A 25,697-nucleotide genomic window follows, 5' to 3' on the forward strand; every position below is an offset into this window, starting at 1 on the left:
GGCCTACCTCTCACACAATGGATGGGAACAAATAGTCATATTAGGACACATGTATTCCTCTGTATTATAGAATATATGTTGTATTCATGTAGACACAAACACATATCTTTGTATGTTGTGTATTCATTTAGACAGAGGCACAGTCTGTAGATAGGGTAGAGCGTATGCTTTTATTCACTGGCATATTGAAACCACAATACATCTCTATTCACAGTTTAAGTAAGAACTAAAGGCTGGTGTACAAAGATTCTCTGGCTACACAATGTGGTTCTATCCAGATGAACAATATGGATGACATAGATTAAGCAGGTCTGAGCACGTGTTTACAGAAAAACAATAGACTGACATTATTACAACATTATTACGATTATTAATTGATCACAGATTCTCATACACAGATTCAAATATCCCATCCTCAGCTGCGGAAGCCGCTTCACCCTGAAATAAATCAAACAACACATCAGTTAGTTTTGAGAGGGCATGAATGGTTCATCAGATTTTGCTACTGGTAGTGTATATTAAGCTACAGTATAGGCATATAGCCCAGTGTTTCTCAAACTTTTTCCATTATTCCCCCATTCAGAGGGCCTGAATGCTTCCGACCCCCCCATGATTTTGCGATCGCTGCGCAGAGTCAAAGGAAAGGTGACTGGTGAGATTAAACAAAGAGGGACTGCAGTCGAATGCAGATGTGTGTTCATTTCCTATGGTAGTCAAATTCATGACAATTAATAATATAATGTTGGTGAGGGCTTTAAACTTATTGACTTATTGGCGAGACAGGAAATCCCCCCCAAAAAATCCCAAAATCAGATGCCCCCCCTGAGATGCATCCGCTTACGCCCCACTTTGAGAAACACTGGTATAGCCTATTATTTACGTAGACATTATGGTCAGGTCAGCCAAATGACAGTTGGCCACCTTCTTGTTCAAACCTAGCCTTGTAATCTGAAAAAGATTATGTATGATCTGGGACTCACTAAAGAATAAAACACAGGAAAAACTCAACTCAACTCACAAAACACTGAACTCACCAGTGAAAAGGTAGAACTGTCTGAAACTTCCTTGAGTGACATGACTGACCTGCTTCTTTGATCTTTTCCTGCTGGATTTCTTTGACTGCGCCCTACTGCCTGAAACTGATGGATCCAACACGTCATAGATAGACGTCGGGCGAGACTCCAGGGTCTGAGAGAGAGAGAGAGAGAGAGAGAGAGAGAGAGAGAGAGAGCGAGAGATCAGTCTTGTGGTTTAAAACGCACGCACGCGCGCACACACACACACACACACACACACACACACACACACACACACACACACACACACACACACACACACACACACACACACACACACACACACACACACACACACAGGGAGGTAGCTGGTAGAGAGACCGTTAGAATCATGTACAATATATTGGAAGACGACTGGATAAGAACAAAAATGAGGTCAACCATCATGGTCCGCGTATCATTCACACAGACAGATCATCGGTGAGCTATGGAAGACATGGACAATACCAACACATGTATTGTAGACACACAGTCATGCAAATAATGCATTGTTTGCAAGCAAATGCATAACGGAATATTGAATAATACAATGAACAGTTAAATAGATACATTATTGGGCCAAACAGGTGATTAAATGATGAAATGAAATATTCCGGACACACCGTGTAGACAGAGTTGGCTCCGCCATCCTCATCGTCCACTGCCTGCACCGCAGCGTTGCCGCTAGCAACACTGGTGCGTGTCGCACTGGCAACACTTGTGCGCGCCCCAGCAGTGCCCGCACCCGTGCCCGCACCAATGTTACCCGGCCTCCCCTCAGCAGCCTGGCTCTATAAGCAGAACATCACAACAGAATATAATCAATAGCAAAACCTGTTGGCTTTATTGGCAGTATACTATACATAACAGGGGCAGAGGTAATACTGCTCTACTGAGGAAAAATGCAGTACCAACACTACTACAGTAGGCCTACATGTTTGGTCAAAATTGAGTTGAGACTGAAAATTGTCTTCATTACACCTCCTTTACCTTGTGACAAAGCCTTATGATCCAAATGTGTCCCGTTTTAGTACAATATCCAACCTAATGCCAAGGCTTTGCAGTCATCTTTCTCAGTTTCAATTGCGGCGTAGTTACAGCATTTTGCCTTTGTAGGGCAGTGTGGTGGTGGCCTAGGGCCCTCCCGTATTGGTGGTGGGGGCCCTATGGGGCCCTATGGGCCCTTGGCAGGCCGTATGGGGGGCCCTATCAGAGTTTTGCCCTTGGGCCCCGTGTGCAATTGTTCCTCCACTGCTTCATAAACATTCATTGTCCCTCTATAACAACATAAATGTATTTAAAACAAATGGTTTCTTGCATCTGTGAACTGACCAGGAGGTCTATCGTGTGCTTTGACATTTTATTTTTATCATGTTCATTCTATTATCGGCTAGGCTATTATTAATTCATATTATCATTTATTTTCACGTTATCATTCTGTAAAAATTTAAGATGAATGAATGAATGATTTGACAATAAGATACTTTAAGTTTGACTTAAATAAATGTGATGAAATCTGTTTACAGGAGGCCTACCCTGTATATGCAAATGGTTCCCACAACGCTGAAGATGAGAAAGAAGACAGTGACGGCAGCCACAGGAGCAACAACCTCGTCCCTCAGACCATGGTACATCTCCCTAAAGCCCTTATCTTAGAGAGAGAGACAGACAGGCAGAGAGAGAGAGAGAGAGAGAGAGAGAGAGAGAGAGAGAGAGAGAGAGAGAGAGAGAGAGAGAGAGAGAGAGAGAGAGAGAGAGAGAGAGAGAGAATTCATTGATGGTATTATTTTCATGTGGTGTATTATGACACTTTGCAAGTGACAGAATAGAATCTCACATTCATGCACAGGAAGAAAGAGTGAGAGGGACAAAATAAAATAAAAGCAGTGAGGCAGACAAAATGATAGAGACAAAAGCAAAGAAGTAACGAGTGAGAGGTCGAGGGAGGGAGGAAGAAAGAAAGAATAAAGATTTGAACTTCATGTCTGACACTTTAAAAGCCTTCATGTTATTCTGAAGCCTTGACATTGCTAATTCTCTCATTTCAACAGAGGTGGAAAGAGTACAGAAAATGTGTACTCAAGTAAAAGTATCTTTACTTTGCCTAAATTCTACTCAAGTACAAGTAAAAGTACCTATCTAAAAATCTACTCAAGTAAAAGTAAAAAGTACTTCACTTAAAATGTAATTTGAGTACAAAGTACTTAGTTACTTTTAATTAGCTTTCCTCTTCAGAATGTCATGTTTATTTTTCTTGAATATCGTCCTCCATAACCTCTATCTCTTGCTTGGCACCAGCCATCATCCAATACATTGATACAAGATAGTGAAATAGTGGAAATGCTGTGTGCCATCCTGCACAATCTTTCATTTCTGGCGGATTGTGGCATTATTGTGCATGGCATTTTGTCTCTCAGTCAATTTTTTTTACTCAGTACTCAGGCCAGGTTCCAGTGTAATTGAGTAAAGTACTTGGGTCAAAATGTACTCAAGCACAAGTAAAAGTATTAATTTAAAAATTTACTTAAAAAGTACAAAGTATTCATAAAAGCTACTCAAGTACAATATTGAGTAAAAGTAATAAGTTACTTTTCCACCCCTGCATTTCACTAGTTATAGCCCTAGAGCTACAACAAAACACAACAAAAGAAACAACAATACAAACCACCATCTACTCAATGTAGGCACATAAGTAAGTAAAATAAACAGACTAAAGAAATATGACCCCATTTTCTCAACATGGATGAATAATACCAATGGTCTTTCCACAGGTGTGACTCATGTAAAAGGACACTAAACTGTGTGTCTGGGCACTGTTTATAGGAGATGAGAGTTGCAAGGTTGTCAGTTGACTATTTGGCAACACTGGTTTCCTTTTGCCTAAGCAGCAGAAACGTCACTTTTTTTTCAACACCAAACAGGGAGCCGGTGTTTTGCAAGCCGGTGTGAAGTTGAAGTGGGGGAAAGGTCTGATGGGCTCGCATCTTAAAGCAACACTTTCATCTTACATGAAAAAACACTTGTTTCATGGAGCAACCCAAGTAATGGACAACAACTACATATTTGTGCATTGGTTTGAGCACCGTCGTGCATTATTGCTGGCAGTTTTGCATGGAGTAGCTCACTTCAACGCAAAGTAATGTGATGCATGCGCATGGTGTAACATTGACACCAGCACCAGGATCCACCAGAGAGAGAGAGAGAGAGAGAGAGAGAGAGAGAGAGAGAGAGAGACAGACAGACAGACAGACAGACAGACAGACAGACAGACAGATAGACATACAGACAGACAGGAGAGCACAGGAGCAACCCCTGGCAGGAGTAGAGGGCCACGAGGCGTGCGTGCACGCGTGCGTGCGTGCATGCGTGCATGCGTACGTACGTACGTACGTGTGTGCATGTTTTATTTGACAAGAATGGTGGGTGATGTGTGATACAGTATCTGCTTACTCTGTGTGTGTCGGTGAGACTGTGTGCCTGTGTGTCTGTGCGGTTTTGGCATTTGTGTGTCTGAGGAGGGCTTCATGTGTCCATGTGCACATACTCAGAGAGAGAGAGAGAGAGAGAGAGAGAGAGAGAGAGAGAGAGAGAGAGAGAGAGAGAGAGAGAGAGTCCCTGGGAATATCTGCTACAGAGGGAGTGTACATGCATGTGGGTCTATACTTACCCTGTACCAATACGGCAAGGTAGATGTTTTGCCATGTGTCGCCATGTGTGAACCTGAGAGAGAGAGGGGGGGGATTGAATGACATCTGGTCATCCACACAACACATAACAGCAGGACAAGACAAACACATAATAAACTAGAGATGCACTCAGAGTGTGCAGACCTCCGCCAAGGAAGCTGTTTGATCCTTTGACTATGTTACACCCTATTTTTGTGGAGTTAGAAACTGGAATGTCAAAATTCGCCCAATCCCGCAATGGTGAAGAATTTAAAAAAATATTCCTGGTTCCAGATTGTTGGTGCAGATCACCACCATAATTCAATCACTTGTTCTTTTTTTCATTTCCAACAACAAAGTTTCATCAAAATCTGTTCATAACCTCATGAGTTGTCCTGCAGACAGACAGACAAACCAACACGACCGAAAACATAACATGCCGGAGGTAATAATAACAATTTAAAAAAATAAGAAATTTTAGAGAAAAGACACAGAACACAAAAAACCACCACAACTTTAAAAAAACATTATAAAAACACAAGAATCATCACAACAACCGGTTCTACCTGCAGTGGTACTCCCCCGACTCTGAGCTGTTGTTGAAGAGGATAAACTTGTTCCTCTGACCACGGATGGTGTTAGGGTCGATGTGGTACGTGGATGTCACCTTTCTGTCGTCGTGGTAACAGGCCAGCGTGGCCGCTGAGGTATTCAGGGGCACGGTCACGATGAACTTGAGGTGGAGCTTTTGGCCAGCGAGGACGACGTGCGTGTGCGGGACGTTTAAGGTGATGGTCGCTCGGCCTGCTGGGATGAAGGAGGACTGAGTGAATTATATTTGTTTGTTTGTTTGTTTGTTTGTTTGTTTGTTTGTTCATTCATTCATTTATTATTAGGAGGGTCGGAATTATTTTTGTTTGTTTGTTTATTTGTTTGTTTGTTTGTTTGCTTATTTGTTTGTTCGTTTGTTCATTCATTCGTTCATTCATTTATTAGGATGGACGGAATTAGGATCAGGAGAGGAATGCCAACTTGGTTGAATTTGTCCCATTTTCACTGAAGTGAGATGGATGGATGGATGGATGGATGGATGGATGGATGGATGGATGGATGGATGGATGGATGGATGGATGGATGGATGGATGGATGGATGGATGGATGGACGGATGGATGGATGAACGGATGTGTGGGATGGTGGATTGATTAATAGATGGATGCATGGATTTGTGCCATTTCCACTGAAGTGAGATGGATGGAGGGATGGATAGATTGACAGGTTAGTAAATGGATAGACAGATACAGTATGTCACAGATGTATGAGGGGTGCACTCACTTCTGTGACATACTGTATGGATGGACGGATGGATGGACGGATGGATAAGTAGACAGATGGACAGATGGATGGACGGATGGATAAGTAGACAGATGGACAGATGGATGGAAAAGTTGTCAGTTGTCCCGGGTCCAGGGAGAGGGTGTCCTGGGTCCCCACTATGTCGTACGTACCGAAGCTGTCAGTGACCCTGATTAGGCCTACACCATTACATTTGCAACCACTTGGGGTGTCTAGATTTCTAGCCAGATTTTCACTATCACCAATTATTAGACTAGCTGTCCAGATATGATGACTTTTAACATGATGCATTTGAGGGTCTTTTCTCTGCTTCAGCTTTCTGATCTGAATGATCAGTGGAGATGGTGTTCCGCTCAGATCAGATTTAGCCGTTAGTTCCGTTGGTGGCCATCAAACTATATTTAGGACTTACAGGCCCGCCGACAGGGGGGGACAAAGGGTTATGTTGTCCCGGGCCCAGGGTGATAGAGGGCCCAGAATTGGTTCCCATTACATTGTGTATGTATTGGGTAGGGGGCCCTTTCAGATGACTTTGTCCCGGGCCCAGCAAAAGCTGTCAGCGGCCATGAGGACTTAAACGCTCACAGAAATGAAACATACAGTAGAACAGGATTTTAATTGTGGACTAGCTGAACAGTAAATAAACACGAATGATATTTTAATATATATATATGACATTTTTGAACTACATTAAATACATACTGTAAGAATCCTGTTTATATTTTAAGACAGTAATGGTTTACACTTTATTTTAGGGATCACATGCTAGCCACCATCGATACATCTCTAACTGTCTGAATAAGTGGCTCATAACACGTGTTGTGCAAAATCAATTTGTTCAATTTAGCGTGTATTCACAAATTTCTTGTTCACTGCCAATGAGGCCTTTATGATTGATATTAGGACACTAGGCCCTTAAAACATGTATTATCTGTATTATCGGTAACTTAGATAAACAGTACTTAGGCATGTATTCATGGCTAATATTTGAACCATCAAATAAAGTGTTACTCAGTAAGGTACAAAAGTGGGTTATCAATCTATTAATAAACCCAAGGTGGGCTATCTAACTGATGATATATCAGTTGAGGATACACTGACATTTCGTCAGAGGGCTTGCCAGAGAATCAGTGTATTTTAAAATGGTTTTACAGTCAAAGTCTTGTTCTTAATATACAGTACTCTAAATAATCTTTTTTCATCGCCAGCCAAAGTGGCAAGTAGATGTTAATCTTACTAGCCAAACACACACATACCAATGGGTGAAAGTAGTTAGTAAGTTGGTCTTTTCTACCTTCTACATTCATTTTCAATGGGGTTTCATTTCTGGTGAGTTAGAATTAAACTCGTGAATTAGCGCCAAAACGTGGCATGGAAATCTACAGGGTATATTGAAGAGTGAAGGTAAACAGGTCAACAAACAAGAACAGCTGACAGCAAAGCACCAATGATATCTGGGCTTCCATAACTCCAATGCACTGTTTCTGCCATTGACTTCAATGTTAAACGCATCATGGCAGTTATTAAGACAGAGAGAGTCCTAACCCAGTATTGAACATTGCATGTTATGTAGAAAGTGCCAGCTGATTTGATGTGACCTGAATTTTGCTGAAGAAAATTGTGATTTTATTACAATATTCTAATGTTGCGAATTCACCAATTCATGGGGTTTTTGAGCTGGAAGGCCAAAATATGTAAAAACAAACAATTGAATGATTGGAATAGTTAAAAACTGGGCCATGAATCTTTAATACATGACAGTTTAACATTATTGATGGAATTATGGAAATAAATAAAACATTTCACACTATTCTAATAAATTGGCCTGGAGTTGTAGAAACATATACTCATATTCACATCTTCTTTCCTACAGCCTTGGTGTCACATTCACATCCGCTCTCAAAGCATGGACTAAACAGCGATTACTGCTCCTTTTTACGGGTAGTCAATATGATGTAAAGACGGCCAAACTACGGTAATGAAGAGTAGAGTAGAATAGAGTAAAAGTAGAGTACAGTAGAGTAGAGTGGAGTAGAGAGTAGTAGTAGAGTACAGTTAGATAGAGTGGAGTCTAATCAGGTAGAGTAGAATAGAATACAGTAGTAGGGTAGACAAAAATCAGGGTGATGAATTTGGCCCAATACACACACACACACACACACACACACACACACACACACACACACACACACACACGCACGCACGCACGCACGCACACACACGCGCACACACACACACACACACACACACACACACACACACACACACACACACACACACACACACACACACACACTATAAGAACTAGAAAATTCCATCCGGCCATCTTTGGAGGTGGTCCTACCTTCAGTTTGACCCAACAGTCCCAGGAACACAGAACACAAGACAGTGATCCAGGAGGACATTTTAAAGCGCCGCGCAGACCCCTGTGGTCTTTGTTGTGTTGTTGTTGTTGTTGTGGCGGTGCCAGCCCCACTTGGCTCGGCTCATCTCCTCCGTTTAGGGACAGAAATGAAGCAATAACGGCAAGCACGGACTGTGACATGAAAGGTGCATGCCAATATGCAACCTCCCGTCCTCCACTTGTGCTTGTGGCCTCACGTTTTGCTGATGCCCCGCCTCCGTGGAGAGAACAATTAAGTTTCCCCGCTGTCAGCCTAGCCACAACAATTTCTGGGGGGACTATTCTTCATTTACCATCAAGTTTGCAAATGAGAAAATGACTGAAATACAATGCTGTTGTCAGTGATGTCATCATGAAGTACTGCTTCCTGGTACGAGACCACAATCACAAGTGGAGGGCGCGAGGTCACATATTGGAACGCACCCGGAGTGTGGAGGGACAGAGAAGGCACTTCCTCTTTAAATGTGACACAGTCATACGTGTTCGCACTCACACACACACACACACATGCACACACGCACACACACATGCACACACGTACGCATGCACATAATCACATGCATGTTATCACACACACATTCCAAAAAACACACACACGCATTCACACATGTAGATACACACACATAGGCCACTTCGTCTGGTTTCTTTCCCCCTAACCATGTCCACTAAGACGCACGTTGTGCGGTGGAAGTGAACTCATCTCTGGTTTCCCGTTTTATGGTGTTGTGTTTATTTTTTTCTCCATTTTTTTTCACTACATAATTACTTCCTTCACACTCCATTTCTTTTTCCTTCCTCAGTGTCCACACAGCTATTCATGTTTTGCGCGAACGGGAACTGAACATGTTTTCAATTTTCTTTCTCAGTGTTCACACATGGACTAATAATCATGGTTGTGCCATATGTGTAGAGATGTACTGCTGTAGTGCCTGTACTGTAAGATGTACAGTATGAACACAGTAAATTCTGCAGTGCTCATTTAACACTTAGAGAGTTGATTTGACATCATTTGGACTCAAATGAACTCTCTAAGTGTTGAAGTAACACCGCAACATTTACTGTGTAGCCTGTCTTGAATGTACTGTATGCCTATATACACCCGTGTAAGTGTGACACAAGTTCATGTGAGGTGAAAGCCCACCTGGGAACGTGTACATGCATGTCGTGAGCTGGTTCTATCTCCATTTTTGGTAAAATTGAGTTTTTGACATAATCTGACCCATTACATGTTTATTAATGCCTGTGTGGTGTTATTTTTGTAAAAAAAAGTATTATTTCACATTGTTATTAATAAAATAAAAACGTTTTATCTCACAAAACAGCTGGGATGTAAAAACTTTGATGCTCAATATCTCAGAACTACCCTAAACGGAGATAGAACCTTATAATTCTAAGCTCACGATGTGTCTACAGTGTAAGATATGCACATCAGGGAAGCCGACGAGTTGGACAAAGGGGTCAGTTGTCGCGGGCCCAGTTGAAATAGGGCCCCAGAATGGGGTCCTCACTACATTGTACAGTATGCAATAGGTGGGTGGGTGTCTTGCAGGTGTCTATTCCCCAGGCCTGGCCAAAGTTATCAAAGGATCTGAATGATGCACCTATTTCCTCTTTTCCACTGCTGGTTTTCTGGTAGGCCTACAGCTCGACACATCGCGACTCGGCCGCCACTTTCTGCTTTTCGATTGAACTGTGTCATGCCTATTCGAAAAGCAATAAGTGGCGGCTGAGTCGCGCTTAGTTGAGCTGTTGGCCTGCCAGAAAACCAGCAGTGGAAAAGAGGCAATAGTGTACTGTTCCGTATACACTGCTGGAAATCTTGGATAATAACATAGCCAAGGCTCTTAATTCACTTTTTTTCATCAGTAGCCAAAATGACTAGTAGACGTTAATCTTACTAGCCAAACACATTTTCACTAAAGGGCCGTACACACACACGTTGCTACTAGTTACTCACTCAGCGAATCAAGTCCATAGAATGTCATTGTGTCAGCGAGACGAGCAGGCGAGTACTGTACAAGCGTGGGCCGAGTTGAAAATATTTTTACTTCGGGCGAGGCGATTAAGCGAGTAACCAATTGGAATGCTGAGGTCTGTACTTCTCGCCTGTACATTGGCAGTTAAAGCCGCGGAAACTTTCAGCGAACGTTCCATGAAAGAGTGGCGAGTAGGCGAGCAAGTGAGAAGCTAGTAATATGTGTGTACGCCGCTTAATGGGTCAAGGTGGCTAGTTCAGTAAGTTGGTCTTTTCTACCAGCCAAGCTGAAATTTCACAAGCATTTGGCTGGTGTTAATTAAGAGCCCTGAACATATATCTACTTTACTCCAATGTCTTAAATTGGCCATTCTCTTTCCATTTTCAAGTTAACATTTTCATGGTTTGAATGAATCAGAGACACCCCAAATTGTCACCCTTGGCTCAGAAATGATGGCTCACCCCCCTCTGCCTTTTTCCACATCATGCGACCCAATAACAGGCTCTCACAAACACTATAGGGGAAGTTCAATGACCGGAGAGTAGGCCAGTATTGTCCAATAATAGCATGTGTCTGTTTCTTTCTTAGACTTGTATTTAGAAAACACCCTGCTGCCATTGGGACCATACCTTACTAAGTGATATGAGTTGCCTTGTCAAGCTTTAAGCTAGGCTAAATGAAAATAGGCAAATCAAAGCAAAACATTGATTTTGATATGAAATATGATGATTTTTAAATGTTTAAATGTTTAAATGTTTAAAAAAACAAACAAAAAAACAACAACTTAAATTCATTCCTCAGGTCAATATTGTGAATATTGGGACAATGTGTTAATTTGTCTCTGTAATGTAGTTTACTTCAAAAGTTATGACCTATTCTCTGTCATTGTTTCAATCTGTTGGGTTCCTGTCAGGTGCATTAAATGGTTAAAATGAAGGCCATGGGACATTATTTCAGCTTGGCACCTGGCAGATTCTGGATAAGACACTCTAAAGATACAAAAAAATCAGGTGGCGTATAAAAAAGCTGGTGGGTGCGCGTGGACCCCCCTTTCCAACCCTACTAAAGCCTTCCATTTGCTCAGCTCAACATACGTATGTATGAATAGATGGAGGTGTGAACTGCACAATCCTAGGGGTTAAACCCCAGGTCATGTGTGAAACTCTCCCTCTGAAACCCTCAGTAATACACCGGTGTAAACATGCTGTAATATTATTTCAGTTTAAGCCAACTAGAGCCCAATTACTTAAATGTTTAGCAAATCCTTTACATAGCTTCAACAAGGACAATGTTATACTACCAAGCGTGCATAATACACATTGAGTAGGATGATAAGAAGACCTCCCATACAGGGCCTTAAGGAATGCAAAGAAGCACAATAGAGATTATCTGAACTAGTTCATGAACTATATAATATTTTTGGCTACATGAACAGAAAACACACTATTTACTGCTTGATACATGAACTATAAACAAGTTCATTCTGGTGCCTGCGACCAGATACTGTACATTCACCTTCTTTGGGTGCCAAATTTCCTTCATAATCAAGGTGAAAACTCTGCTAAATAGATCTGAAAGATCCCCAATGATGTAAGATGAAATCTGAACCGTTTTGCCGTCTTGATAAAAAAATAATAAAGCAAGCAGCTTCCTATGAATGATAGTGAGTGGCAGCTGTCAGACGAGAAATAGTAAAAGTAATTGACCATCATCATAATAGCTCTAGAAGGCGTGTCCAGATGATAAGATATTCACAATGTCAATGAAAATGGAATGTGGAGGGAAGCCCCTGTTACACTTAGTGAATATGTCCAAAGTGATGTCTTCATAATGTTTAACCAATTTGGGATAAATATCTTACGGACCACAGCTGGCCTTTCTTCCAGAGAGACTCAAAAAAAGAGGTGCAAATGGCCCATTGTTTCTGGGTTCTGGTTTTGCAAGGGGTAGGGTGGAATTTGCCTTTTTTGCAGACCTAAGGTCCATTCCATTGAAATGAATGAAACATGGATTTATACAAGAAATCAGTTGTTGTAACTGGGGTTGTTGTGTGTCTAGGAATACTTGAATTTGTGATCAAGCAAAGTCCAATGCTGTAACTTGTAGGCCTACTGTTTGAGTCGTGAGGTTTTTTTTTTTTAGGTCCTCCAGTGTACACCTTTCACAAGACAAAAGGTCATGGGATGAGTGATGCATAAAAAAGCTCTCCTGTGGATTCATCAGAAATAAAATGTTTGGCTTGTGGAAAAAAAATCTGGGCAAGCTAAAAGATATTGAGAACTCCTACTGTAGTCAGATGAGTCTGAGCTGGAGTTATTTGACTGTAACAATGAGAGATGTACATGGTAAAATACTACACAATAACGTCATGTGTAAACCCCATCCCAATATGGGTTATAAGTAACTGGCCCATATACTCCATTTGTTTTTTCATAAAAAAGAACACAGTAGATTTACAAAGAAAACGCACAGTGACGCCCAGTCATCAATGTTGGAAAAATGTCATAACAGAAACATTATTTCATCAAAGAATTTTTAATCATGAAAGCAAGAGAAAAAAATCTCTTCTTAGCAAATATATTACATTGGAACACATTGCCACAGGTATGTGTGCCTTTACTATAAACCACCTACAACCCATTACATCACTTACAGTCAGCCCCATGATTATTGCACACGGTCAGATACTTACAGAAACTACACATATTTACACACAATCCAATACATAAACATTGTCCGCCCACAAGAAAAGAAACGTGTTTCTTTATACACAGAGACTAGATGAGCAAAGGTGTAGGCCTATACTTGTTTCTGAGGGTTTCATTTTCATTATTTGAAGACAAGCACAGCTGCTGCTACAAAGTGGCTTCAGATCATGTAATGCTGCACAACCCATTCCACATGTTATATACTGGTAAGGCATTTGTCACTGTGAGTCCTCCTATGAGTATGAGAGTTCTTCTAAAGGACTTCACACATGTGGTACACTGGTATTGCATCTTTTTTCATGTTTACTTAAACACCATTTGGCTGCAAAATCCATTCCACATGTTGCACACTGGTAAGGCCTTTCACCAGTATGAATCCTCTGGTGTATTTTTAAATAACTGCCTTGTGCAAAAGCCTTTCCACATGTGGCACACTGATGTGACTTTTGTTCAGTATGGATTTTCTGATGCCTACTGAGACTTGATGTGTGTGCGAAAGCCACTCCACATGTTGAACACTGGTACGACTTTTTACCAGTGTCAGTACCTGTGGTAAGCTGATTCAGTTTTTCTTCTGCATGGACTTGCTGATGTCTCTGAAGACTACACTTCTGTGTAAATGCCTTCCCACAAGTTGCACACTCATAAGGCTTTTCACCTGTATGAATCATCTGATGTACGATTAAATGACTTTTTTGTGTAAAGGCCTTTCCACACGTGGCACACTGATGTGGCTTTTCTCCTGTATGAATCTTCTGATGCCTGCTGAGATGTGTAATGTGTTGAAAGGCCACTCCACATGCTGCACATTCATAAGGCTTTTCACCAGTGTGACTCATTTGGTGGCTCCTTAAATATTCCAAAAGTGTGAATTCCTTTCCACATGTGGTGCACTGATGGGCCTTTACTCCAGTATGGATTTTCTGATGACGCTGAAGACTTTCTGGGCGTGGAAAGCATTTCCCACAAGTTGCACATTCATAAGGCTTTTCACCAGTGTGACTCATCTGATGTCTCCTTAGATCCCTTGCTTCTCTGAATTCCTTTCCACATGTGGTGCAGTGATGGGATTTTTCCCCAGCATGAATTCTCAGATGTCTCCTTAATTTAGTTGCATATATAAAGACCTTTCCACATGGGATGCACTGGTGTCGCTTTTCTCCAGTAGGTACTGTCGTTTTTTGTCCGAGCTGCTCTTGAAAGGTCTGTCCAATTGTGGTACTTTGCAATTGTTTTTCTGAAGTGTTAGGTCCGTGGCCATTCACAGGTTGGGGCTTCTGAGTAGGGTTTTTCTTTTCCTGGTCTTCTTTCCTCCGTTTTTCATTTACTTTTGACAGCTTCTTTTGTGAATCACCTGAAACGAGAAAGGAAGAACATCATCTTAGGAAAATGTATCAAACCATGTCTGTAATCTCAAGACTCTTGCAAAGTGCTGTATACATTTACAGTTTTTAACTGTCATCAACATGGTGTGGAATATGTTTTTGGAAAGGTTATCATCAGATGTTCACATTGAAACTTACACATGGATAGTTTTCATTCATGCAGATATTATTAACCCATTGAAGCCTATAGCACTTGCAAAAAAGGCTGCTGAATGCCTGAGCCATTTGTAAAAAAGTTGCCCTCAGCCTATATAAACCTAAATATCCATGCAATAAATTGCATTGAAAAGCTAAGAGCCTCATCTTGCATTAGAGTGTGTTCATTCAGCTCTAACATACCAAGATTTTAATGAAATTGTCTCAAATGTCATGAGCCTGAATGTTGCGTCATGCAGCTCCAGGCACCAAGGCCAATGTTGCACAACGCAACATTCAGCATAAATGGGTTAAATAAACAATCAGAAAATATGCATGCCAAATCTGAAATCAAGTCATGGCCAAATTGATTTTGTGGATTGTGAACATCTCTTCCACAATTCTCTTAGAATAATACTGATATCCTAAAATGGTAAGTGTTCTAGAATTAGATGTACAAAGACAAATGGCAGAAAAGTTTCTTTACATGTATCCTGTGGAATGTCTATAAATTAAGTTGTATGTTCAAATGTATTGTAGGGTGGTTGACATTTAAGGGCGTAACGCAAAAAAAAAAAAGTTTTTCAAATTCCTGAGAAAAATGATGGATAAAAATTGAAAAAAATAAAGAAAAAAATAAAGCACTTAGTGGTCTGTGGAATTTCACCTTATTTTTTGCCATTTTTGGGAAAATGTGTCCTGCATCAACACATTGCATAGGCATGTCACACCACAGGGAATTCACTGCATTATGGCCATTTTAATCCTTTTGTATAAGTAAATTCAAGTCAAGTCAAAGTTTATTTATAGAGCACTTAAAAATACAAGATAGCTGACCAAAGTGCTGGACAGGCAGATAAAAGGACTTGAGGACCCCTTAAAGGGACAGTTTGGTCAATTTCAACATGCAGTTGTATTGCTCACGCTACCCGTGACTTGTCAGTACCTGGTGATGCCACATTTTTCGGCTCAGCCCATTCCGAGATATGAGCAATTCTAATGGGGGCAGCGTTTGTTTACATTTTTTAAAAATGAAACATAGGCCAACTCCAAATATTTTCCCAAAAGGTACTGCTGTTTGCTAGTTGTCTGCTGATGTTTTATAACCTTTTGGATGTTTTTGGGAATAAATAAAAATGTTTTTTTGAAATGTAAACAAAGAGCTGCCCCATTACAATGACCAGGATCTCGGAAACGGCTGAAGAAGAAGAAAAAAAAATCTCAGGCACTGACAAGTCCAGGGTAGTGTGAGCATTACAACTGCATGTTGAAATTGACCAAACTGTCCCTTTAAGACACACAAAGACAACAACAAAAATAAATAAAAATAAACGTAGAAACAGTGTAATCTTTGAAGCACTTAAAAACAATAATAACCAATGGAAAGTGCATATATACAAGAAGTGTCTGAAAAAATAATAAAGAAGAGGCTAATTAGGTGCCAATAAATATGCTAAAACTACAGAGGGCTCATGTAACAAATTAGAAGAAGGGCAAATAATAAGTAAAACACTAGATAAGAAAAACTAGGAAGTTTATAGAGAGTTAAAAGCTAAGGCATAAAAATGTGTCTTAAGATGGTTTTTAAAAACCGATAGGGATGGGGCCGAACGTATGTGGGCTGGGAGCTCGTTCCAGAGTTTTGGGGACAGAGTCTGGAGGGGGGCACGATTAGGAGGCCTTGGTCAACTGACCTGAGGCCCCTGGAGGGGGAGTGCATTTTTAAAAGATCGGACAGGTAAGAGGGTGCCAAGCCATGAAGGGATTTAAAAACAAATAAAAAAATCTTAAAATCTATTCTAAAACGTATGGGGAGCCAGTGAAGAGCTGCAAGCACAGGTCTTATGTGTTCCCGCCTTCGTGTTTTGGTGAGAAGGCGGGCAGCAGCATTCTGGTATACATGACTGACATCTGAGCTCATGCTAAATTGATAATGATATTGTGTTTAATCTTAATATCTGTTTTCATTCATAAAAACCTTTTTTTCCCTCCTATAAGAGCAGTCACACCACAGGACACCATAAAATGAAAATAAGCATTGCGTGACAGAAAGATTGCAATATGAAGACATATTAAGAGGTTAAGAGTCACTTTAAACTTCCACAGAACTCTCCAATAACTGAGGTACTGTCTGGTTAGGAGCCAGTTTTTAAGACTCTTGTAGTTGGCCTTGCAGCTGCACATTCACAAACATTGACATACATGTCACCCCACAGGACGCAATTTGTGTTACGAAATTGAAGTTGTATTTAATATTACTGTCTTGAGGTTTTTTTTTCACATTCACATATCTTAATATAAAGTTAATATTATTTATGCAATCATGCCAAATGCTACATTATTCAAAATGTTGTTGGTCAATTGATATATATATTATATTCCGGGTTTCAGTTTTACAGTCACACCGCAGGATATTTGACATATAAACCTTTACATGAATCATAACAAAAATGTTTCTTCTCATCTAAAACTAATATGAAACATAATGTACCACATCTTTCATTGACATTTGTTTTTTAAAGGAAAAATAACAGTTTTGTAGGTTTTTAACCAATGTTACGAAAAAACAAGGCGTCACGTCTCCCACCCTGTAGCATCTTAAGCTAGTCTGAAGTAACTGACGTTATGAAATCACATAAAAAATCAGCATATGCTTGATGTACTTTATTTGAAAATCCCTTAGTGTTATAATTATTGCATTTACCATTTTGTATAATTTGTGAATTTACCAGCTTGGAACCCGAGAAACTTCTTTACTATTAGATTTCAATATTAAGACTTACCTGGGGGGGTCAAACCACCATTGTTCATCAGATAGGTCTCCTGTTCCATTTTAATACAGATGGATGAATCAGAATCTTGCAGGGGTGAACACATTTCTTCTTTACACAATGGTGGGTCTTGTATTCTCTGCAAATATTCTTTGTAAAAATCTTCAAAATCTTCTTCTTTAATCTCTTTCGTAGACATGACGAGTTGGGATGGTTCTGCTTCCTTACTGATGGACGTTATACCATCATGACTGTCCTCCATTAGATGAGTCTCTTCTTCCACTTTCATTCCCTCTATGAAACACTTCTCTTCTTTGCAGTGTGGTGGACTGGTTGAAACATCCTCTTGTGTTTGCCATAAATACTCTTGGGGGAAATCATCAAATTCTTCCTCTTTTATCTCCTTCAAGGACATGGCCAGTTGAGGTGACATAAATGTTTTAAATCTCGACAAGCCACCTAGAATGACTGTCTCACGTTATGCCAGTTTAGTGGCTTTATTATGCTTTGTGTGATTGGCCCCTCCCTCCTGCCATCATCTTACAGTCAAGCCTGACCAATGGGCTTCAGTTGCAGCCAATCCTGACCAATGAGAAGTACATTTGAAGATGACGGGAAGACATTCAGTTTGAATAAGGGAACTGTTTTCATCTAATGCCCCACTCTGTGGGACTAGACACTGTGTGCCTTCCATTCAAAAGCTAAACAAATGTGTGAATAGGTGGGTGGGGGTGGAGCGGAGGTGTGAACTGCACAATCCAAGGGGTTAAACCCAGGTCATGTGTGATACTCTCCCCCTGAAACCTTCAGTAATATAATTCAAGACCCCCATGTCACAATGTACACATGCTGTGATTATTTCATTTAAGCAGACTGGAGCCCAATAACTCAAATATGTGGCAAATCCTTTATATAACTTCAGTAAGTAAACACAGCAGTAGAACTAATCACAGCTTTCAAAATCCCCAGTGAGCCACAAGCCAATCCTGATACAGTAACCTTATATAGGCTGTTTCACCGTTGCAATACTGTCCACATGCTGTAATATTATTTCAGTTTAAGCATAGTTCGATAATGTAAATATATGAGAAATCGTTGAAATCATTTCAGGAATTAAATGCGCGGTAGCACAGGGTACATCTAACAAAAGCTCCAGCGAACCCAGCTGAGCCGCAAACTCTATATGTAACCTGCCCTGTTCGTATTATGTTAGAGGAGACTTTGTGGTAATACTATTTCCGTTTAAACAGACTCTGACTGGAGCGCAATAACTTAAATGTGTGGCAAATCCTTTAAATAACTTGAGTCAGGGCAATGTTATACTAGCAAGCCTGCAGTAATATACATTGTACAAAGATGAGAAGACACCCCATACGGGGCCTTAATGCAAAGAAGTACAATAGAGGATAATGGCTGTGGTGTACCTGAACAAGTTCAATTAACTAGTAGTATGCAGGGTACATGTTATAGGGTGGGATGGGTTCTAAAGATGCAATTCAGTTTATTTTACTTATCAACTAGATTACAGCAGACAGACACTAATGTGGTGTATCAATAGAAGTGCCCTTTGAAACTTGTTATTGGTTATTAATAATAATACATGTGTGGGAAATTCTTTATAAAGATCTCACTCCTGTCAGGGCAATGCTGTAATATACAGCAATATACAGTCCCCACCAAAGGAATAAACAGCAAGTTAAATTTTGTTTTGTTTTTTTGCCATCAGAGATATGTGGGTTTGAGACCAAAATATCGACTCATACTTAAATACTGAAAGCATCAGTCTTCCTCTTTTATCTCCTTCAAGGGCATGGCTAGTTGAGGTGACATAAATGTTTTAAATCTCGACAAGCCACCTAGAATGACTGTCTCAAGTTATGCCAGGTAGCAGAAAGATTTTGATCCTCTACAGGCCACACTGAATAACTGCTTAATGTTATGCCAGTTTAGTGACCGTGTCTTTGTGAGATTGGTCCCCCCGTCCCCCCCTACTTCCAGCGTGTTACAATCAAACCTGACCAATGTGCTTCAGTTGCAGCCAGTCTTGACTAGGCCTGTAACAATATCGAACCGAACCGAACCGACATACCGTACCGAAAAGACCTGTACCGAATCGAACAGTGCTGTACCGAAACGTTGAGTAAAAGGCTACTCTGTTCATGTTTTTACATTATGCTGCCACTACATGCAGAGGCTCGTGCAGAATCCTGACAAAAAACAGGTGAAGAGGAGAAAAAGTGCTATTTCTTACACTGATGAAATCTCTGACCCAAAGTAGCAGGTTGAATGTGTTTCCTTTTTTTCGGTTGTATTTATATTTTGGTGAAATAAACAACGTGCTGAGGAAGAAAATGGTTTTCCATTTTATTCCCATATACTGTACCGAAAATGTACCGAACCGTGACCCTAAAAGCGAGGTATGAACCTAACCGTGATTTTTGTGTACCGTTACACCCCTATGAGCTTTAGTTCCATTCAAATCTGACAAAGGAGCTACAGCTCTAAGCTTATAGGCAGTCGTAACCAGTGGGATGCTTGAAGTACAGCAATTAAGGATGATGGGAAGACAGTCAGTTTGAATTAGAGAACTGTTTACATCTCTAATGGTCCACACAGTTGGAGTAGCCACGGCCTTCCATTCAGAAGCTCAACATATGTGTGAAGAGATGGAGGTGTGAACTGCACAATCCAAGGGGTTAAACCCAGGTCATTTGTGAAACTCTCCCCCTGAAACCTTCAGTAATATAATACAACATCCCCATGTCATACTGTACACATGCTGTAATATTTCATTTTAATCAGACTGGAGCCTAATAACTTAAATGTGTGGCAAATCATTTAAATAACCGCAGTCAGGGCAATGTTGCTCTACCAAGCCTGCAATAATATACATCATAGAATGATGACAATACACCACATAGGCTACTGGCCTACTGGAATGCAAAAAAGTACAATAGAGGATATTGGCTGCATTCCTGAACTAGTTAATATTTTTGGCTGCATGAACCGAAAGCACACGATTTACTACTAGGGCTGTGCAATATATCGAAATTATATCGTGATATCAGTCAAACAATATAAAATTTCATAATATCGATTTGAAACAATATTTTTGTCATTTGTCGGTTCTGCCAAAAGGTAGGGTATTCTAAGTACAATACATTCCCCTCCACTTGAGCCATTATGAGCACACTTGCTACCCAACACTCATACAGAACACCACTGTGTGTTTCTCTATGGTCCTCCACTCACACTGCTGAAGGGAGGGAAGATTGTGAATTGTTAAGCACAATTATTTGTCTTTAAAAAAAATATCGCCTAAAAAAATCGTGATATCAATATTGTCTGAAATAACCGTGATATTGATTTTTCTTATTATCGAGCAGCCCTATTTACTACTTGATAAATTAAGTATAAACAAGTTCATTCTGGTACCTGAGATCAGACAACATTCATCTTCTTTTAGTTGCGTAACAAATTTCCTTAGCTTTTCAGGTGTAAACCCAGGTAAATTCATATGAAAGATCCCCAATGATGTAAGATGAAATCTAAAACATTTTACCTTCTTGATAAAAATAATTACTGTTTGTGGTGCTATATAGCCAGGCCACACCCTCCTAGTGACGCAACACCTTCGGCCAAGAGCAGTGTAAATATCATTTCTGATTTCCAGAAAAATGAGGAACTCTACCCACTTTGTCGGAAACCAGTCAACCAGTAGCAAACCTAGGGAGGCAGGTCAACCAGGCTATTTTGGAAACGTTAATTAAACCAATTAATAAAATAATAAAACGTGAATAAAACCATGTCTCGAAGAGATTTGAAAGTCGATGATAATCAGGCAAGGTGTTATGCTTTGGTAATTATCTTGAACAATATAGCTTTCAACATCAAAAGGAAGGGAGGAATACACAGAGGAGATAGCAAGCAGCTCCGAGTGAATGACAGCTGTCAGAAGAGAAATAGTAACAGTAATTTACTATCATCATAATAGCTCTAGAAGGTGTGCCCAGATAAGATATTCACTATGTCAATGAAATTGGAATGTGGAGGGAAGCCCCTGTTACACTCAGTGAATATGTCCAAAGTGATGTCTTCATAATGTTTAACCAATTTGGGATAAATATCTTACGGACCACAGCTGGTATTTCTTTCAGAGAGACTCAAAAAAAGAGAGGTGCCAATGGCCGATTGTTTCTGGGTTCTAGTATATCAAGGAATACTTGAATTTGTGATCAAGCAAAGCCTAATGCTGTACCTTGTAGGCCTACTGTTTGAGTCGTGATGTTTTTTTTTTTTTGAAGTCCTCCAGTGTACACCTTTCACAAGACAAAAGGTCATGAGTGATTCATAAAAAGGCTCTCCTGTGGATTCATTAGAAATAAAATGTATGGCGTATGGAAAACAAATCTGGGCAAGTAGTAGTCAGATGAGTCTGAGCTGGAGTTATTTGACTGTAACAATGAGAGGTGTACATGGTAAAATACTACACAATAACGTCATGTGTAAACCCCATCCCAATATGGGTTATAAGTAACTGACCCATATACTCTGATTTTTCATAAAAAACAACACAGTAGATTTACAAAGAAAACGCACAGTGACGCCCAGTCATCAATGTTGGAAAAATGTCATAACAGAAACATTATTTCATCAAAGAATTTTTAATCATGAAAGCAAGATAAAAAAAAAATATCTTCTTAGCAAATATATTACATTGGAACACATTGCCACAGGTATGTGTGCCTTTACTAACCCACCTACAACCCATTACATCACTTACAGTCAGCCCCATGATTATTGCACACGGTCAGATACTTACAGAAACTACACATATTTACACAATCCAATACATAAACATTGTCCGCCCTCAAGAAAATAAACGTGTTTCTTTATACACAGAGACTAGATGAGCAAAGGTGTAGGCCTATATGTAACAGTGGCACGTTTACAGTTAATTAAATTCAACTCAGCTCTTGCACGACTACGCCACCTAGGGTGGGGGAAGACAACCTAGGAGTGAAATTACCCCCCAAATTAGTAAACCAGGACACAGGTTCGGAGCACTCTTAGGCGAGAGTCAAGTTCGTGTTTATTCTCTTCTCACAAATACAATAGTAATACAGATCAATAAAATATACATCAGGTCATTGAGGTCAGGTGAGTTCAGATGTGCAAATGTACAGTGGTGATGCAAAGGGACAAATACTAATACATGACAAAATACAATATGGATGAATTGTATTACAGACAATATTGCACTGATCCCTATTAGACGCCCACAGGCGGGTCGTTATGTGGAGCAATATGGCCACAGGCCACACACACACACCACGCACACACACGCACGGCACCTGTGCGAGAGAGGAAGGGAGGCTACACTCAATCGTACGAACCGCCCCCAATACGGGGGAGACAGGGCAATGGTGTCACTCTTAAAGGGGGGGGGAAGCTAGGCTTAGGCTAACCAATAGCAGCACGGTTGAAAAGGGATAGATAAAGACTAGGGAAAAAGGCCACACAAAATAAACACACACAATAAAGTACTCACACAAAATAAAAAGAAAACACACATCTACTACTACACGCTGCAAAATAGTAATAGTCACCCAAGTGCACACAGCAATGGAAAAGTGAGGGAATCCACCACCCGAAGACCGGCGCGCTATGGCAACTCCATACCTATCCAGGGAGGAGAGAAGAGAGAGACACTCAATAGCGAGAATGACACATACTAATGTATTACACAATTTGCATACACAGTGATGACTAGATGCAACTTAACTTTTGTATAGCAAGAGAGAGGGGAGAACTACACCGCCGTAGGTTGACTGAAGGGGGTGTACACTTGCCTCCGGTGCCGTGCCTAGATGACAATCACACACGCATACAGACGCACAGACACACACGCACTCACAACACACACAGGTAACTAGACCTGCGCAGTGCGCAGCGAGGAGGCTGGCGTCCCAAGAAACGGGCCAGAAAATTAAAAACAATTAAACCAAACAAAAGCAGGACGAGCAGGTGGAGCCAGTCGGAACCGGTGCAGAGTGTGACGGCAACAAAACAGCAACCTCCGAGGAGTGTAGCCAGCAACCCCACGGCGTCAGAGAGGCACCGCTAACCCGATCATGGATCCGTGGTTCGGAAAAATCGCAATTTGGACCACACACTGAGGAAAGTGAGGGTAGATTTAGTGACTAAGATCATCGTTACCATCGGAGGAACAGCATCAACGTAGCATAGGCCAGCTTACCATCCACTGACTGCAGTCAGGTACCCAGGGGCCAACCACTGTAGCCACTCCAAGCCGGCGTAAGCACCACGAATCAGGCCTGCCACAGGGCACAGATGATGGGGCAACACACCGGTGCAGTATAGGCAGCGCAAAGTGAGCGCCAGTTCACAGCAGAGTGCAGTTCCACACAAGAATGGCTAGAAGTGCAATGCAGTCACATAATCAGGCCCGTAATTCAGACAATACGGCGATCGGACACATCATAAAGTATGAATATTAAATGCCTACCTGAAGGTACCAAATCTACTGGATAATGATCACGGCTAGCAGCAGCTCACACGCCAGCCGGCATCCTTTGCCGGCAAAACAACAGCGGGGCGGAAAGAGACCCACGTCACGTCCAAAACTACATTTATCAACATAAAAGTCCTGGCAGTAATGGGCCAGCCAATCACAGACAAAGGACCAAAATCAGTCAGATTGAGGGGTGTAGACCAATCTGTCACATATACTTGTTTCTGAGGGTTTCATTTTCATTATTTGAAGACAAGCACAGCTGCTGCTACAAAGTGGCTTCAGATCATGTAATGCTGCACAACCCATTCCACATGTTATATACTGGTAAGGCATTTGTGACTGTGGTGCGGTTTATACATACCTGGGTATTTTAATAAACGAACATTTTGCTCAGCGAAATATTTTCGTTCACATCAAAGGCAAATATGCATACATGTGCTGTTGAGAGCTGTCATAAATACGTTAAGCCTGTGGGCCGTAAGTAGTGCCATTCAAGTCTCCGTTTATCTCTGTTTATATACAAACGCTAACCGGAGATTTAAAAAAATCTCCACTTTTGCCAGAGTTTTTTTGGAGCTTCGTTTATAGAGGGAAAACCTTCGTTTGTTTGTGAACGAAAGGCACATCCGAAGGGGAAGGTCTGCGTATATCAAAATACCCGGGTATGTATAAACACCGCCTGTGAGTCCTCCTATGAGTATGAGAGTTCTTCTAAAGGACTTCACACATGTGGTACACTGATATTGCATCTTTTTTCATGTTTACTTAAACACCATTTGGCTGCAAAATCCATTCCACATGTTGCACACTGGTAAGGCCTTTCACCAGTATGAATCCTCTGGTGTATTTTTAAATAACTGCCTTGTGCAAAAGCTTTTCCACATGTGGCACACTAATGTGACTTTTGTTCGGTATGGATTTTCCGATGCCTACTGAGACTTGATGTGTGTGCGAAAGCCACTCCACATGTTGAACACTGGTACGGCTTTTTACCAGTGTCAGTACCTGTGGTAAGCTGATTTAGTTTTTCTTCTGCATGGACTTGCTGATGTCTCTGAAGACTATACTTCTGTGTAAATGCCTTCCCACAAGTTGCACACTCATAAGGCTTTTCACCTGTATGAATCATCTGATGTCTCTTTAGATGTTCTGCTGTTTTGAATTCCTTTCCACATGTTGAGCACTCGTAAGGCTTTTCACCAGTATGAATCTTCTCATGGTTCTTAACATATTTTTTTTGTGTAAAGGCTTTTCCACATGTTGCACACTCATAAGGCTTTTCACCAGTATGAACCCTGTGATGTCTCCTTAACTGAGTTGTACTTAGAAAGGTCTTTCCACATGCGAAGCACTTATGTCGCTTTTCACCATTATATACAGTCTGGTTTTGTCTGAACGGCTGTTGAATGTTCTGTCCACTTGTGGTACTTTGCAATTGCTTTTCTGCAGTGTTTGTTCTGTGGTCTTCCCCAGGCGGGGGCGTCTGAATAGGGGTTGTCTTTTCTTTGTCTTCTTTCATCCATTTCTCTCTTACTTTTGACAGCTTCATTGGTGAATCCCCTGAAATGAGAAGAGAAGAACACTGGCATTGAAAAAATGTAACAAACCAGAATGTGAGAGCCTTGTGTAAGAATTTCTATGTAAACACCAACAAAGTGCTGTACGCATTTAAAGTTTTCAACGTTCATCTAAAGGGTGCGAATGTG

The 25,697-nt window shown here is 40.8% G+C and overlaps 2 protein-coding genes across 3 annotated transcripts; both read right to left on the minus strand.

The window, feature by feature from the left end:
- Nucleotides 1-159: 159 nt before the first annotated feature.
- Nucleotides 160-8,564, minus strand: si:ch211-243a20.4 (uncharacterized). Of its 2 annotated transcripts, none has more exons than XM_063209094.1 (7): nucleotides 8,419-8,564; nucleotides 5,287-5,524; nucleotides 4,723-4,775; nucleotides 2,591-2,706; nucleotides 1,679-1,846; nucleotides 1,084-1,188; nucleotides 160-438 (listed from the first exon to the last, which is right to left on the minus strand). In XM_063209094.1, exons 1-7 carry the CDS (start codon nucleotides 8,477-8,479, stop codon nucleotides 379-381), a joined length of 801 nt encoding a protein of 266 aa, XP_063065164.1. In that variant the 5' UTR covers nucleotides 8,480-8,564; the 3' UTR covers nucleotides 160-378. The 2 variants fall into 2 exon arrangements, with proteins under 2 accessions (XP_063065164.1, XP_063065081.1); XM_063209011.1 differs by having other exon boundaries at nucleotides 5,287-5,527.
- Nucleotides 8,565-13,082: 4,518 nt separating this feature from the next.
- LOC134456808 (zinc finger protein OZF-like) lies at nucleotides 13,083-25,510 on the minus strand. The gene is made up of 2 exons (XM_063208370.1): nucleotides 25,034-25,510; nucleotides 13,083-14,169 (listed from the first exon to the last, which is right to left on the minus strand). The coding sequence occupies exons 1-2, from the start codon at nucleotides 25,508-25,510 to the stop codon at nucleotides 13,426-13,428; spliced, it is 1,221 nt and encodes a 406-aa protein (XP_063064440.1). The 3' UTR covers nucleotides 13,083-13,425.
- Nucleotides 25,511-25,697: the final 187 nt, after the last annotated feature.

The sequence above is a fragment of the Engraulis encrasicolus genome, chromosome 1 (assembly GCF_034702125.1).
Source record: "Engraulis encrasicolus isolate BLACKSEA-1 chromosome 1, IST_EnEncr_1.0, whole genome shotgun sequence".
Lineage (NCBI taxonomy): Eukaryota > Metazoa > Chordata > Actinopteri > Clupeiformes > Engraulidae > Engraulis > Engraulis encrasicolus.